This window comes from Microcebus murinus, chromosome 16, assembly GCF_040939455.1.
Source record: "Microcebus murinus isolate Inina chromosome 16, M.murinus_Inina_mat1.0, whole genome shotgun sequence".
Classification (NCBI taxonomy): Eukaryota; Metazoa; Chordata; class Mammalia; order Primates; family Cheirogaleidae; genus Microcebus; species Microcebus murinus.
The window spans coordinates 50727708-50744832 of NC_134119.1; the positions used below are offsets into that span (position 1 = coordinate 50727708).

General features: G+C 48.8%; 1 protein-coding gene across 2 annotated transcripts in view; it reads right to left on the minus strand.

The window, feature by feature from the left end:
* Positions 1-6178: 6178 nt before the first annotated feature.
* Positions 6179-17125, minus strand: part of MAEA (macrophage erythroblast attacher, E3 ubiquitin ligase) — a 41761-nt gene continuing 30814 nt past the window's right edge. For both annotated transcript variants that reach the window (XM_012783375.3, XM_075992910.1), the window contains 5 exons: positions 15502-15578; positions 11453-11561; positions 8866-8999; positions 7488-7683; positions 6179-7204 (listed from right to left, as the gene is read on the minus strand). In XM_012783375.3, the coding sequence (XP_012638829.1) occupies positions 7109-7204; positions 7488-7683; positions 8866-8999; positions 11453-11561; positions 15502-15578 (612 nt within the window). In that variant the 3' untranslated portion in view covers positions 6179-7108. The remainder of the gene's footprint in view (positions 7205-7487; positions 7684-8865; positions 9000-11452; positions 11562-15501; positions 15579-17125) is intronic.

Consider the following 17125-nt stretch of genomic DNA (forward strand, 5'->3'; position numbering starts at 1 on the left):
AGTACAGCTATCTCATGTGTGGACCTTTTTGGTATGCCTGCTTCGCCTTCCACTCTGTCAAGTTATAATGCAGCATGAGTCCCTCACCAGAAGCCATGCACATGCTGGTGCCATGCTCTTGGACTTCCCAGCCTCCAGAATCATAAGCCAGATAAACCTCTTTATAAGTTACCCAGTCTTGGGTACCCTGTTATGGCAACACAAAAGGACTAAGATAGGTTAAAAGTAAAAGATTGAAAAAGGTATAATGTACAAATACTAAGCATATGAAAGCTGGAGTGGCTATATTCACATCTGACAAAGTAGACCTTATAATAAGAATATTACCGGAGAGTCATTTTATAATGATAACGGGCTGAATCATTTAAGAAGGCATTAATCCTAAATGTGTATGCATCTAATAGTAGAGACTCAAAATACATAAAGCAAAAACTGACAGACGTAAAAGGGGAATAGAGACATTCACAATTATAGCTGTAGATTTTAAGACTTTTCTCTCAGTAATTGATAGAAAAAGTAGAAAGAAAACCAGTATAGATATGAAAGACTAACAACTCCATCAAGCAACTTCACCCAATTGGCATTTGTACAACACATTATTTTTAAGTACACATACAGTATTCACCAAAATAGCTCATATTCTGGGCCACTAAACAAGTCTCCATGAATTTAAAAGGATTGAAACCATACAGAGTATGTTTTCTGACAACACAATTAAATTAGAATTTGATAACAAAAGTATTTGGAAATTAACCACAGACTTGTAAATAACTCATGGATCAAAGAAGAAATCACAAGAGAAATTACAAACTATTTTGAACTACATGAAAATAAAAACACGTCAAAGTTTATGGAATAATTACATTAGAAACAAAAGGCCCCGAATTAGTAATCTAATATCTCCCCCTTAAGAAGCTAGAAAAAGAACAATTAGGCCGGGTGTGATGGCTCACGCCTGTAATCCTAGCACTCTGGGAAGCCGAGGTAGGCAGATCGCTCGAGGTCAGGAGTCAAAACCAGCCTGAGCAAGAGCAAGACCCCATCTCTACTATAAATAGAAGTTAATTGGCCAACTAATATATATATATATATATATAGAAAAATGTTAGCCGGGCATGGTGGCGCATGCCTGTAGTCCCAGCTACTTGGGAGGCTGAGGCAGTAGGATTGCTTGAGCCCGGGAGTTTGAGGTTGCTGTGAGCTAGGCTGATGCCACGGCACTCACTCTAGCCTGGGCAACGAAGTGAGACTCTGTCTCAAAAACAAAACAAACAAACAAAAAAAAACAATTAAACCCAAAATAAGCAGAAGAAAATAAGAGCTAAAATCAGTTAAATAGAAAATGGGTAAATAATGAGGGAAAACAATCAAACTAAAAGGTGTTTCTTTGAAATTGTGAATAAAATTGGTAAGCCTCTCATGCTGGGTGTGGTGGCTCGTGCTTATAATCCTAGCACTTTGGGAGGCAGAGGGGGGAGGATCACTTGAACCCAGGAGTTCAAGACCAGCCTGAGCAACATAGCAAGACTTCGTCTCTACAAAAAAAATTTTAAAAAATAGCTGGGCATGGTGGTGGGTGCCTGTAGTCCCAGCTACTCAGGAGGCTGAGGCAGGAGGATGGCTTGAGCATAGGAGTTGGAGCTACCAGGACACCATTGCACTCTACCCTGGGAAAAAGAGCAAGACTCTACCTCCTTCCCCCAAAATAGGGTAGGTTATGGACAACTTGATGCCAACAAATTCTATGATTTAGATGAAATGGACAAATTCTTTAGTGACAAAAATTATCAAAACAGTCTTAAGAAAAAGAGCTAATTAGTCTTGTAACTATTGGAGAAACTGAGTTCAATTAGAAACCTTCCCACATAGGAAACTCCAAACCTGGGTGGTTTCACTCTTAAATTCTATCAAATATTTAAGGAAGAAATACCAATTTTACATAAACTTTCAGAAAATACACGAGAAAGGAACACTTTGCAGCTCACTTCATGAGTTTCGAATATCCTGATAACTATTATAAAACCAGACAAAAACATTACAAGGAAAAAAAGACCACAGACCAATAACTCATGAGCACAGTTGCAAAAATTCCTTAACAAAGTACCAGCCAGTCAAACCCAGCAATATACACAGTAAATGGGATTTATCCCAGGAATGGAAAGTTTAATAATTCAAAATCAACATATTAATAATTCTTCATATAAACAGAATAAAGGAGAAAAATCATGTGGTAATATTATATGAAAAAAAAAAAACATTTGACAAAATTCAACATCCATTCCTGATAACTTGGAAACTAGAGTGGAACTTCCTCAGCCTATTAACGGACATCTGCAAAAAACCTACAGTAAACATCATACTTACTCGTGTAAGACATGCTTTCTGCCTAAGATTGGAACAAAGGTAAGGATGTCCATCTCACCCCTCCTATTTAACATCATACCTGAGGCTCTAGCTAGTACAATAAGAGAAAAAGAAACTACAGGCATAGAGATTAGAAAAGAAGAAGCAAAACTGTCTTTATTTGCAGATGATTTAATTGTGTACATAGAAAATCATTAAAAATTTACCAAAAAGCTACTAGAACCAAAGAATGAGTTTAGTAAGGTCACAGTACGTATAAGAGCAATACACAAAAATCAATTATAAATATGTCCATGTATTACCAATGAACAACTGGAAGGTTAAATTTTAAAAATAAATTTACAATAGCATTAAAAATCATGACATAGTTAAATTAACAAAATATATATACTCAAAGCTATAAAACTTAGGTAAGAGAAAGATCTAAATCTATGCAAAGATACACCATATTCATCATTTTGAGGATTCAATATTGTTAAGATTTTTAAGTCCCTGTTAAGGATGAATTAGGTCCTCCCCTTGCCCCAACTTAGTATGTTGATGCCCTGACTCCCAATGTGACTTTATTTGGAGGTAAGGCCTTTAAGGAGGTAATAAGGTTAAATGAGATCCTAAAGTTAGATCCCTAAGGACTGATGCAGGACTGACGCACTTACAAGAGGAAGACACACCTGAGATGCAAACGCATAGACTATGAGGACACAGTGAGAAGGTGGCCATCTGCAAGCCAGGGACAGAGGCCTTGCCAAGCACCAGTGCTGCCAGCATCTCCTCCAGAGCTGTGAGGACATAAGTTTCTGTTGTTTAAGCCACTCAGTCTATGCTATTCTGTTATGGCAGCCCAAGCAAACTAATACAGCCCCCAAATTGATCTGTAGGTTAAATGCAATTCTAATAAAATTCCAGCAGGCTTTAAAAAAATTTCACTAGACATTGACTAGCTGATTCTAAAATTTGTGTGCAAATGCAAAAAACCTAGAACAACCAAAACAATTTTGAAAAAAACCTGGAGGACTTACATTACCTGGTTTCAAGATTTGCTTTGAAATTACAAGAGTAAAGATAATGCAGTACTGGTAGAAGGCTGGACCTAAAGGTCCATCAAACAGAAGATAGTATCTAGAAATAAACCCAAATTTACAGAGCCAGGAGACATTTTGTATTTTTAAACAAAGGAACTAACATTATTCAACAGGGAAGAGAAAGGTCTTTTTAACACATGATATTGGAATAAGAGAATAAACGTATTTGGATGGGGTGGGGAATCATCCTCAAGCTCTTCCTCAGACCACAGTTAATTCAAGATGTCTTACAGACCTAAACATAAAAGCTGAAACTAAATCTTCTGGAAGATATAAGAGAACATTACTGTGATCCTGGGATTAGCAAATATTTTTTTAGAACATAGAAAAGCATTAGCCATGAAAGAATGAATTGGTAAGTTGAACTTCGTTAAAATTAAAACCTCTGCTGATCAAATGGCACCAACAATAAAACGTAAATACATATATCTACAAAGGATTTATATACAAAAAATTCCTACAAATCAGTAAGATAATGCAATTAAAAATGGGCAAGAGATTTCAATAGATGTATGAATAACCAGTCAGCACATCAGAAGCTCAACACCATTAGTCTTCAGAGAAAAGCAAATTAAAACCACAGTGAGGTACCAGTACACAAACCTGTGAATGGCCAACATGAAAAAGAACAGCTGCTAGCAAATCAACTGCTAGCAAAGACATGGAGCCACTGGCCCCACCCACTGCTGGTGGGAGTGTAAAATGCCATCACCACTTTGGAAAAGTCTTTGGCAGCTGTACAGTTACACACAGCAATACCATGACTCAGAAATTCTACTTCCAGAGAATTACTTCCAAAAGAAATGAAAATGTCTATAAGAAGACTTGTACACAAATGTTCATAACAGCTTTATTCATACTAGCCCAAAACAGGGGACCAGCCAAATGTTCATCGAGAAGAGAATGGACAAACAAGCTGTGGTATACCTAAATGTGGATACTACTGTAGGTGCTACTTGGTACACAAAGGAGGAACTTGATACGTGCAGCACTGTGGCTGAATCTCAAAAGCACCTGTTGAGTGAAATAAGCCAGGCACGAGTACAGACACTATGATTTGATTTCCACTAAGGCACAATTTACCTCTAGTGATCAAATCAGAGCAGTGATGGTGTGGGGGTTGGGGATGGCCTGGATGATATAAAGTGTAGCATTCTGGGGTCATGGAAATGTTCTACACCTCGGCGTAGGTAGTGGTTACATGTAGGTATAAATTTATTAAGACATATTGAGTATTTACTTAAGATAGGTGCATCTTGATGTAATTTTTACCTTAATTAACACATTAAGATAACATTCACAACCAACGGAATGTCTACAGATTCCCTGCAAGTGGTGGTGAGGACATGTAACAGGCAGAGCTCCCACGCACTGCTGATGGGTAGAAGCTAGTGCAGGCACTTTGCAAACCGTCAGCATCTGTGGAAGCTAAACATGGCCAGCAATGCCCCGCCCCAGTATCTCCACACACGTGTCCAGCAAAAGTCATGTAGGAAAGTGTTCATAGCAGCTTATCTGGAAACAACCCAGATGTTTCCAGATAACATGTAGAAGCATGAGCCATTGTGCTTACTCTTCTGATGGGACACACAGCTCTGAATAGAATGGAAGCTTGCTGTGCCAAACACAAACCACCCAGGCACAAAGCTGAGGGAGGTCACCTCATAGGACTCCATTTTTATGGAGTTCAAGAACTGGCTGAGCCACTATGGTGATTAATGATGTAGCCAGAATACTGACTGGGAAGCTGGAGCAGTCTGCATGGTGGTCAGATGCACATGTGATGTAGAAATTCCTTGTGTGTGTGCTCCAATACAGTACGCTTCAACAGAACAGCAGACAGCGGGAGACAAGGCACAATAAGACCCTACTCATGACAGCCCAGGCTGCTCGGGTCACCAGCATCAGGAGCGTGGTGCTGGGTGTGCAGTGGGCCAAGGGTGGCTTAGTTGGGTCCTGGGCACACCTGGAGGGCACAGAAGTGCCATTATGTCCCTGCATCTCCCTTGGCAGGCATTAGGGGTGGAGGAGGTGGGCACCAGGCCAGCCACAACCCCTCCCTGAGCATAGAGGTGCCAACTGGTGGTATGTGGCCAACGCGCACTGCCTAAGTCACAGGGAGACCCACAGCAGAGCACAGGGTGATGGCCTGGAGGCTGTGGCTTCACTGGGATGAGTCAAGGAGCAGAGGACAACAAGGGGCAGCACAAGTGCCTGCTTCTGTTAGTGGAACATGTGTAACCACCTTTGCGCCCTAGAAGCATGGCAGGGGTGGAGTGGCCAAGGCAGCTGACATGAGGAAGAGTCAAGGGTGAGGGGCCCAAGGCCACCCACAGAACTGGGGAGCAGGGGAGTAGGGGGCAGGGCCCTGGAGAGACCAGGTATTGGGCAGTGAGGGGGTGAGGGGCTGGTGGCCATGGCCCGCAGGCCTTCTCAGCCCCTCTACTCCCCAGCTTAGGACCTCAGCCCCTGCCCCAAACAAAGGCCAGGCCAGGGCCACACCCCAGGCCTGTGCCTCCTGCCAGGAGCCAGCTCTGACCTCAGGACTCAAGATGCTGGTGCCATCGTCCCTCAGGGTAGCTCCTGGGCTAGTGCGGTCTCCAGCCGCACCCTGAGCCCTCCTTTGGCTACAAGTGGCAAACCCAGGCCCGACATGGCCATGTTGACCAGGCAGAAGGGAGAACACAACTCAAGTGTCAGAAATGCACAGTAGCTTCTGCCTCACACAGAAAGAAGAAATAGAAAACCCTTTTATTAACATGTTTTACATTTACAGTTTATTAGCTAATCAACATCAACATGCAAAAATAAGTGCTAAATATAAACCTCTACAATATGGTTTTGTGTAAACTACAATGGTTCATTTGTTTTGAAAAGTCATCAGTACTTATTTCAACTGAACTATTAGTTTCTGTAATGAATAGCATTTAGACTCTAAAGTTATGGAACCATCCAGCAAGGCCTCTGCAGAAACTCGGTCCAGTGGATTTCCACGTGAATACATTCTCAAAGCAGGAAGTAAGGCGGCGCACGAAAGATGTGATATTGAACCTATGCACATACTAGATAGTCCACAGGCACTGCCCACAAGGCAGGTGGGGCAGTCCTCAAAGCCAGCCCCCCACGGGCTGTGGCACCGGGCATTTTGGCAGCAGCTCTAGAATGAAGTCATGAGTGACCCTCCTGGCACCGCATCTCGGGTCACTGCAGGTGAGACCACCACAGTCACCACCTCTCCCAGGCCGTGTCAGGGCCAACGTGATTTGGTGAAGGACCAACCTTTCTCCAAGTCTCATCTTCAGCAGAAGGGAGGAAACTGAGAAACATGAGGAAAACCATTGATTCCTATTTTTGAAATGTTCTAGAGTTTCCCTCGGTGTTTAGGTCAGTCTTTAAAGAAACGTTTCCTCTGAAAGTTGAAAGTACTTTTCAGAAGCATCAAATTGTTGACTTATGTTACAAAACCCTACCAATCAAAATGTTTTCAAGTACAAACTTATTAAATCTTATTTCCTTTCTTCCTAAGAGTATTTATCGTTGCTCATTGATCTTTGGTCGCAAGAAACAGAAACGCTGCGGCAGGCAGAGCTCAGGGCAGGAGGGGCCTGGCCCCTGCCCACGGTGGCCCCTGCCCCCAGGGCGTGTGCTTGGCGACGCAGGGCCTACATGATGTACACCTTCTCGGCTTGTGAGAAGTGGAAGACTTCTTTGGTTCTTGGGCAAACAACTTTATCATCTTGACGGATAGAAAGCAGAGACTGAAAAATAAGATTGGAAATGCATTAGACTAACACAATATACATTAGGATTTCCGCTAAAAACCCACAGAAGGAACTATCAGGGGATAAGCCATCTTATTATGCAAAGTTACTTCCTAAAGGTACACCTGTCAAAGAAATCCTGGGGTTGCTCACCCGTCGTTCCCACCCCTTCGCCCACTTTTGAATGACAGCTAAGAGCGGTGCACCAGGCACAGATGGGGGGAGGTCAGCCCTGCCCTGATGTGACACCTGCCAGCCTTGCCCATTCCCTGCCCCTCACATTGTAGCCATAGACATAGCCATTGGGCAACATCATGGGTGGGTTGTTCTCGTTCATCACGTCGCCAGAGATCTTGCAGACCAGGCGGGAGTTGGCACAATGGGCCATGGGCAGGGGCTGCGCCAGCTTGTTCAGGGAGCGGCTGCACACAGGGCAGTCCGGGCTCTTGGAACTGCCATCTTCTTTGTAGCACTGTCTGTGCATCGGGTTAAGGAAGGATTCTGGGGCCTATCAGGGCAGCCAGGGGGAGACAAGGCCCTTCCTGGCCACTCAGGCACCACATAGAAAACACACAGGGCTGTCTTCCACAGTGAAGACATTGTTTCCCATTCAATGGGAAAAAAGCCTCAGTGGAGCCTGACTAGGGATAAAGAGTTGAGAGCACTACCCTCCCCCAGGATTCAGCCGTCCACATGTCCTCTCCCATCCCCTGCAACCTCTCAGCAAGACAGGTGGGAGCCAAGAGAAATGTTCTCCTGGAACGGGGAAATGGCAGTGCAAACACACAAGCTCCTCCCACACAGGGTACCACAGAGACAGCAAGAACCAGGGGCTGGAGCCAGGATTCAAAGCCCAAGACAGCTGGGTCCCAGGAGTCATCCTAGGACACTTACCACCCTCTGGGCCCTTGCCTGTCACAGGGGGACAGAGTCAGTTACAGGGAGGGGACAGGGCCAGTCACATGGGGACAGGGCTAATCACATGAAGGACTGAGTCCTCCTCGACAGGACTCGAGTCCTGCCACTCATCGGTACTGCTGAGGTGCCCAGCATTAGATGGTGGTGCTATGAGATGGGGACTAGCAGGTCTGTTGGTGTCACAAGACGGCAGTTCCAGGGGACTGAGACTCGCACTTAAGGAAGCTATCAGATCCAGATGGAGATGCAGACAGCATCTAGGGCCTGGCATCTTGGTGCTCTCTGGAGAGGGTAGCTGTCTCTCTGCTGAGACAGGACCACTTCTTATGAGCTAATTTGAGAAGAAAAACCCCCTCCTAGCACAGCAAGGGTTCAGACCACTCAAGTTCTACAGTATTCCTGGGAATCAAATGGGGAAACTACTCTGAATGGTTAATGCTCCAGCTGCCGGAACATATGCAAACATTTGCTTTTTGGTCAACATGAGGTGTCCACAGCAACAGCTCAGATTATGAGAGGGAGGTAACGCAGTCCAGGTTCTCACAGCCTTTTCACATGGGTCCAAGGCTCCTCTCAACACTGTGCAGGCACAGCAAGAGGCAGGAGCCCGGATCTTTTCACAGTGGACCACAGCACATGTTTTCAGAGGACAAGAGTGGTAAGGTGCACGGTCAGTCTTAAAATGTGACCAAAGACACAAGCCCCAGACTAAGCAGGGCTAAGCACAAGGGGAAGGATACGGTGTCTTTATCGCTGAGAGGCCAGCCTGCAGGGTGAGAGTAAACACGGAGTTATTTCCCAGCTGGTGCAGTCGGTAGTTGTCATATCGGAACTGCTGGATTAGCATCCGCCACCGGGCTGGGTCCAGGAGGTCCTAGAAGACAGAGGGCAGAGCATGATGGGAACCTTCCCAGGGCAGCTCCGGGGAGGCCCAAGAGGGACAGCTCTCGGCAGTAGCTGTGCTGAGGGGGTAGGTGTCCACCCCTTTACCCCGCCCCCTCCCCACACACTTCTGCCCTGCAGGTCAGCACAAAATGGAGCTCTCCAGGGTCTTGGTTTAAAACACACTGCAGGACCACTGTCAACTTAGCTGTCGGCATTCACCTGTATGTGAATCGATTCAAATGGTCTGGAATATGTGGACCCTGTGGCCTTGTGACAAAAAATGGACTCAATGGGCTGGACGGACAGCACAGCCCAGAGTGAGCTTCAGAGCATTAGGTTTAAAGAGAAAAGTCTTACTTCAGAGAAATGATTTGTTAGATGGAAAACAGCCACTCCTCCTTGGGTTAGAACATCTATCTGTCCCTAAGAAACCTCAGGTTTTGACTCAGAGAGCATGTAGGAGTCAGAGTACATGCACAAATACACATGCAAGCAAGAGAGAAAACCTTCACAGGAGCCCAGAAAGGCCCCCAGTGACTCTGCCTGGCCGGCAGATGCCATGCTGGGGAAGGGAGGCCGTCACCAAGGGCACCATGAGCCATTCTTTGTGAGCTCTTCAGTTTGAGTTTGAGGAAAACATCACACTCAACTCCAACATTTTTAAAAAGTTGCTTTTAGTCTTATTTTTATCAAAGCAAAGTCTACACAGGATGAAACAAACAATCCAGAAGGTTCTCAATGAAAAGTAACAGCCCTGGTACCTTCCACTCCCCTGATCCTCTGCCTTCAGGCCTCTGATGGCTACTGCCTTTCTCTGAACAAAGAGATCCATTTAGACATGCCCTGTTCCTTCCTTTGGTGATTGTGAGAACCTTAAGAATGCCCTGGTTCTCTGCTCCTGGGTTCCAAAACACAGCACTGCCTCAACTCTCCTTTTAAGTTTTCTGTTCCCTAAATGGCCTGCTCCGCCAAGCCACAGTTTTCCGTGTGTATCTTGGTCTTTATTATTTGTGTTGCCAAATCCCTCTGACCGTCATTCACAGTTAAAAAGCCAGTGTGATGGGCAGTAACTGGCATCTTCCTAGCCAGCATGCCAGGCAGTGAGTGGGTATGGCACTGGGGAAGCCCATGCAGAGGGGACAGGCTCAGCTCTGGAGGATGTCCATGCTGTTCCCGAGGTGGTGGGACAGCAGGACCTGCCTCACTCTTCACTGCCACTGTCAGGCCACCTCCAGGAGGAGATGTGCTCCATGCCCCCATAAGCCACACATCTCACCCCAAAGGCAGTCAGCCTTTCTTGCACCTCTAACCAAGTCTTCTCCAGAACAAGTGGGAGAAACATGAGATGCTAATTTAAAATCTGAGTTTAGACTTGACACCTGAAGATCCTCATGATCTGGTAGGTTTTTATTATAATATGTCCCAAATGCCTTTGATCGGTGTGAATTCACGCAGGGTAAGAGAGCTCTCAGCAGCCTTCCATAGGTAGTGGGCCGAGAGGCTGGATCTGCGCAAGATTTTGCTGGCATCCCTGAGTGGGTGGTCCTGACACACTGAACCCCGTGGGGTGGGTGGGGGCCACAGGGCAAACACCCTGGCCTTTGACAGAGACCAATTTCATGGCCCAGAGAACAAACTTCACCAACTCCATGAGTAAGAGATTGTACTTTATTCTCTGCCCAAGAATTGAAACCGCTACCAGCCAGGTGAGCACATGGCGAACTTGGCTCCTGCAATGCGGCTGAGCCGCCCCAATGGAGGAGCAGCCAGGGCCCCACCTGGTAGGGCCGGGTCAGAGCACGGGGCACCTGGATAGTGATGGCGCATGACCACATTCTCATGAGGCCCCACATCAACCCACAAGGTCAAAGAATAGGTGATCCTCAGCAGGAGGGCTGAGGACCGAAGACCAGTAACCCTAAGGCAGAGAAGAGGAAGACCACGACAAGTGGGGGAGCAATGCCCAGGAACCAGGAAGGGCCAAAGGAGGCAGAACCAGCATGAGACCCCTGCTAGGGCCACAGAGATTCAGAGGCTCCAACATTTACAGATAAAATACAAAATACCAGTAAGAGAAACACAGACCACGCCAGTGTGACTCTGACTAAAGGACTGCAGGAAGAAAGAGAAAAATGAAAATGAAATGGCAAAGGAATCAGGTGAGAAAACCCTCTCCCTACCCTCCCCCCCAGCTGAACTTTCTAGGCTGAAATGCTTCCTGAACCTTTCAGATTCAGATTTCTTATCCATAAGATGGCAATAAAACAAGAACCAGCTGGCTGGACAGGTCTGACAGGGTATGTAGCCAGGACAGGCCCTGATCTGTGGAAGCAGCTACAGATAGGACCCCAGACGGCAGGCACCCCGCCCCCGCAACCCCCTATGTGGACACCTCAACCTCGAGGGCCAGCAGGAAGCTGCAGGCAGGTGCACAGACATTACCTTGTACGGGGAGATGTGTGTGTCTGGCGGGAAGGCCAGCATGCCCATGACCTGGCGGACCTCGTCCAGCTGGCTCCCTTCAGCCTGACTGAAGTGCTTTCTTGCATGTCTAAAAAACAACATTTTGGCATATTTAAGTCCACATTTTCAAATTTAAGAATATGAGCTAACAGTCTTTATGTCAGAGCCTAGGTACAAAGTAGGCACCTCACTCCAAGTTGACTTGCTGGGGACCAGGGCCTGGGAGAGCAGTCACACAGGCACCCCTGGGTGGGCATGTGCAGGGCATGTGGAATCCCACACAGAAAACCCCTGCCTGGAGCCCTCTAAAGCAACTCTGGTTTACAAGGAAGCCAAAGCCCTGACTCTAAATGCCCTGGATGCTCACCCTATGGCCCCAGGGGACCCTCCCTCTCTGCAGTGGCTCCCAGCACAACCCGACAAAGAACAACAGCCTCACTCGGGTGCAGAGACTGGACTTCCTGGCAGCTCTAGCCAGGCCCTCTCAGCCCCAAGTGTGCAAACACCACATGTGGCCACCGCCTCTCCTGAGCCAACACACTGCAGGATGCACAGAGGCCAGCTCCTGCCCAGCTGGGAGACTGAAGCAGAACATGACAGTGCCGCTGGGTATCTGTTCACCTCAAGGGCCCCGTTCTCACACACTTTAAATGCTGGACTCCTTCCCAAGTGCTCCCCCTGGGTGAGGCCACTGGGCACTGGTGGTCACCACCTTCTGGCAGTCCCGAGAGCACACCTGCCCTCACGTATGCCCTTGGTCCACTACCATGTCCTCTGCACTCAAAGCCCTTCTCCCCAAAATGGCCTTCTGCCCCAGGGATCGGGGCCAATGTAGCAGAATCAGGGCCCATGTCCCATATGAGGTCGGCACTGAGCTATGTCAGCAACAAGGGACAGAGACGAAGCCTCCAGGTACTGGTGCTTATGGCAGCCTCGGAGAAAACGTGGATTTGGACTGCAGCTAGTATGGGAGGGGCTGAGTAGCCCGAGGGACAGCAAGGCGGCCACGAGGCAGAAGCACCAAAAGGGCAGCAGGGGTGGGACAGCGTCCGGGCTCAGGAGGCACTAGAGCAAGCCCACACACCGTCCACCTACAGGGTAAGTGTGGGGAGGGATTGGTGAGGCCTGAGATGCCCTCGGCACCCCCACGAGCTGTGGGTAGGCATGGACGAGAGTCTAATCCAGTAAGAGACCCCACTGGATGCCCTAATTCCCTTATCAAAGACTAAATTCATCACTCTGCTACCAATGCAGGCTCTGGTGCAGCTTCTGCCCCTAGAAACAACACCTCGACCTCCCTTCCCCATCATTTTTGTCCCTGAGAAACTGCAGAGAATATGGTCCAAATGTTTCAGTTAAACAAATATTTAAGTTGTTTCACTTAACTGGCCATCTCACCTCTTACCAGACCTGATTTAAAGGGATAATTTCCTTGGTCTCTTTGGTTACATTTTTTCAATATCTATGAATTCAACTAAGTGCATGATCTGGTTTACATTTCTTGTCCCACCAAGCGAAATGCAGGACACACTGTCTCTCACCTTGCTAACCAAGCTGGACAGCCACATAACACTATTACCCTGATCTACAAATCCTGACACCAAGACAGAAACAGAAAACAGGAAAAGTGATAGGTGATACTCCTCGGACCTTACAATAACAAAACACAGCCCCAGCACCAGAGAGCTGCTCCGAGGTGCTGTCACAAAGGCACAAGGAGGAGCAGATGAAGCGGAAGCAACCCAGCGTGCATCCACAGCTGGTAAGATAGAGCCATGACCTTTCTTCAACGAACACCACACAGCCAATATAAGAAACAATGACAGTTTTTCTTTGAACACATGAACATGTATGACAAAAATACCTAGAAGACTAACTACATAAATTACACCCGGCCAGGCTGAGGCACAGGTATGTGACAACACAGGCTATCCTCCACACAAAAGCCAGTGAAGTGCACGCCACATCCCAGCCACCTGGGGTCAGGCATTGGGTTACTCATTTATTAACAATTAAAAATGTTAAAAGTGATCACCAGTAGCTCACACTTTCACATTTGGCAAACCCACAAACACCTGGGGCAGGGCAGAAGTCCACAGCCTGGTCTGGCCTGCTCCAGACTGAGGTGCAGGAGGCCAGGCAGGACCTCACCCTTGCCGACCGCACCCTGACTTGGGGCCGGGCAGCCGCAGCCCTGGAGTTGGACCTCGCATGCCAGTGACCCTGTGGACTGAGTTCAGCACTGGGCAGGCAGGCAGCTCCTGCAGGCTGGGACCAGCCTCTCCACTGTCTCCAGCCGGAGGGCTCTGGTGAATTCTGCCTGGTGAATGCTGCTGTGTGTAGGGCACCTGGCGTGAGGGCCCAGCCAGAGCCCTCAGGAGACTTGTGGCCCAACTTCTCTGCCTTCCGTTGAAGACAACCATGGGACACGTACCATATGATCAGCTCCAGCCACACTCACCCTGCCTGCCTGGACCCAGCTGGCCCTTTCCCTCCTGCTTCAGCCCTTTCTGCACAAGCTTGAGGCCCACACTCTGCACCTCTCCCATCAGAGTCCTCGGCCCCAATGCAAGGTGCCAACCTTCCAACCTTTGTTCTGACCCCACCTCTTCCAGGAGACCTGCCTGATGGCACAAGCACCTCTGCCACATTCCATTTGTGAGAATACAAATAAAACATAGAAGCCACTCAATACCTGTACATATTTTGCCATACTGTTTTGGGATCCACCAAAGTGACATTCTGCTCCACCTGCTCTTGTGCCTCCCGACTGTCCTAGGGACTTACAAGGGACACCCCCAGGCTGCAGCCAGCACAGCCTGGCACACCCCACCCACCAGCTGTACACATCCCGTACCAGGGACAGAGCAGGCGCCCAGACACCTGGACTCTCTGACCTGAGCCCTGAGGTCCTGCACCCTGCTGATGTGGCCATGAGGACTCACTGCCATCCCATCTCGAGACTCCCGCTCCTCCACGGGGCCCCTGTGGGAAGCCGTTATCCACCTAGTCTGCGGCAGGTGCTGGCTATCGCAGGCGGTGCCCCACCTCCTGGCAAGCACATCTCTGCTGTACATGCACTGGGCAGACTCACCAGGCAGCTCAGCCCCTGCTGTCCAGGCACCTGTGGCCGCACCCATTTACAGACCAGTCACGGCCCCAACACAGCCACCCTACTCACAAAGTGCGAGGTTTCACTGGAGGAGCCTCAACAAACACGAGCCAGAGGACCCTGCACTAGAGGAGCTGCCACTGCCTCCGCCTGCGGATGTGGAGAGCGCCAACTGACCAGCACCGCCCAGGCCAGGCACAGGGAGGCTTCACGGCGCCCAACGCCATCCAGCTTGGAGAGTGAGTGAGAAGTTAGCACCTGGCCTCTCTCACGCTGTGAACACCTTGGGCCCCAGTGAGGCTGAGTAGGCCAGCGACCTCTCCCTATGCCTGACTGCCAGGGCCCCACCAGGCTGAGGTCGCATGAGCAGCCAGCCTCAGTGCCCTGAACCCTGTCCCAAGCCCATTGCTACCTCTGGGTCAGAGATAGGCCAAGGAAACTCAGATGTGCCCATGCAGGAAGCCCTGGGTGCCATGTGTCATCAATGTTCTCCAGATGACCACGTGGGAATTCCCCAAACTAAGGACCAACCATGTCAGGGATGCTCCTGGGCTACAAGGAGCTGATGACATTTTCCCAAATGAGAAGAGGGTACTCAAAGCCCTGTGTCCACATGTTTTATGTGAATGGCTATGATGCCAAAGTTGGCTCACCTGACAGCCTTGGGGGCCTGGATACCCACTTGTCACCATACCCTGGTTGGGGACATTGCCCGGGCTCCAGGCCTCACCCCTGCCTCCCAGGAACAGTGAGAGAAGCATGCTGCCTGATCAGACAGGGCCAGTCACACTGAAAACCCATGGGGCACCCTGTACTTACTCCCCAGAACCCAGACCACAAGGGGACAGGCCAGGTAGGTGCGCAGCAAGCGTCCTGCCCTCCCATGAGAAACCGCACCTGCGTTGCAATGTCCTACCTCACGGCGTCCAGTCTCTTATTCTGCCGGATGAGTTCAATGAACTCCTGAATCCTTAGGCTGAACTCCAGGCAGCTCTGAGGGCAAAGACAAGAGCAGGGCTTAGACAGCACATCAGGTGCTATGCTGTGTCCACCAGCAGACCCCAAGACCAAAGCCCTGAGCCCCTCAGACAGGTACCTGGAAGGCAGGTGGATGCCCAAACTGCCACTTCAAGCTGCAGCAGATACTTTCTAGCAGGACCAACTTGGTTCTGAGAGTCAGAGCCCAGCCCCATCTCAGGCAGCCACAGCAGGGTGTGATAGCCCCACGTTTCAAACCAGGAGTTGATGACTGAGGACTACCGAGGAGCTCAGCCCTAGGGGACGCAGGGAGAGCGGAAGCAGCAGGTACAGCCACTTGGCAGCTACAGGACCCCAGAAAAAGTGACTCAGAGGGTGAGCAGGAGCCACAGGAGGCTGCCACAGGCTGTCCCCAGGTCACAGGACACGTGACTGCGTGAAGGAAAGGTACTAACCTTTCCTCAAGGACAAAACAGCTTTCTGGGTTCTACTAGAATGTCATCACAGTCCTAAAAGCACATGAGCACACTCAAAAAGGTTTCTTCACCTAAATGTGTTCCTTTATCCCCCTGGGCCTTGGAACATTGTCCTACAGTGGGAACTGGGTGCCACTCCCACCAGAGACTACGCTGGGAGACACCTGTGGAGAGGAGATGGTGTGGGGTGTGGGGTGCTGCCTCACAGGGGAGCCTGAGCAGAGTTACAGGCGGAGAGGTGGGAGCCCCAGGCCTTGCTGAGCAGCAAACACTCCAGCAAAGACTTATGGGTGGGAGCTACACGCCTGGGGAGAAGACTCCAGGCACAAGAGCCCAGGCTCAGGCACGTGGGGTATAAGCTCCTGTCTCAACTTTTGAGGCCCAGGTCCAGATGGTGAGGGTGGTTCCCCTAAAGGGCAGGAGGGAGACAGAGCTGGGTTGGGGACTGCCAAGAAGAGGGTGCTATGACAGAGCTGGGAAGGCCAGGATTGGGGGTTAGGCTCTGGCAGGACTGAGTCCCAAGGTCATCTGCCACAAGAGCTCTGCCCGTGACTCAGGGAACACTACAGAAGCCCACGCTAACTCTGAACCCTTAGTGATATCAACCCAATCTGGACTGAAACTCTTGTGGCTGGAATAAGCAGCAAAATTAACTTTTGCCATCTTGGATGAGAAGCTAGATTTTACAAAAGGAATGATTTAAACCTTAATGTCTTCAACATGGTTTCAGAGCATACTCAGAGTTTTCTACCAGAAATGGGATATATGGAGTGAATTGAATACGACAGGTCTTACGGTTCTCCTCATTTTGTCATTTTGAGTTCCACAGCCTCCAGATCACAAGATGGCATGAACAGAAATTCTACGTAGCAAGCAAATAAATCAACCCCCAATGTCTAAAACTCAAATTCGAAGCTTGTCTATAACAACTCCTTTCCCATTTAGCCTCCGCCATGTGTACACGGGTATTCTGAGGGACTGTCCTTCACCCTGGCCCACCTCACCTGCCAGCCCCATGCCCCGACACACAGGTACCTGCAACAGCAACTCTGAGGGTAGACTGGGCTGCCCGGACCCAGGAGCCAG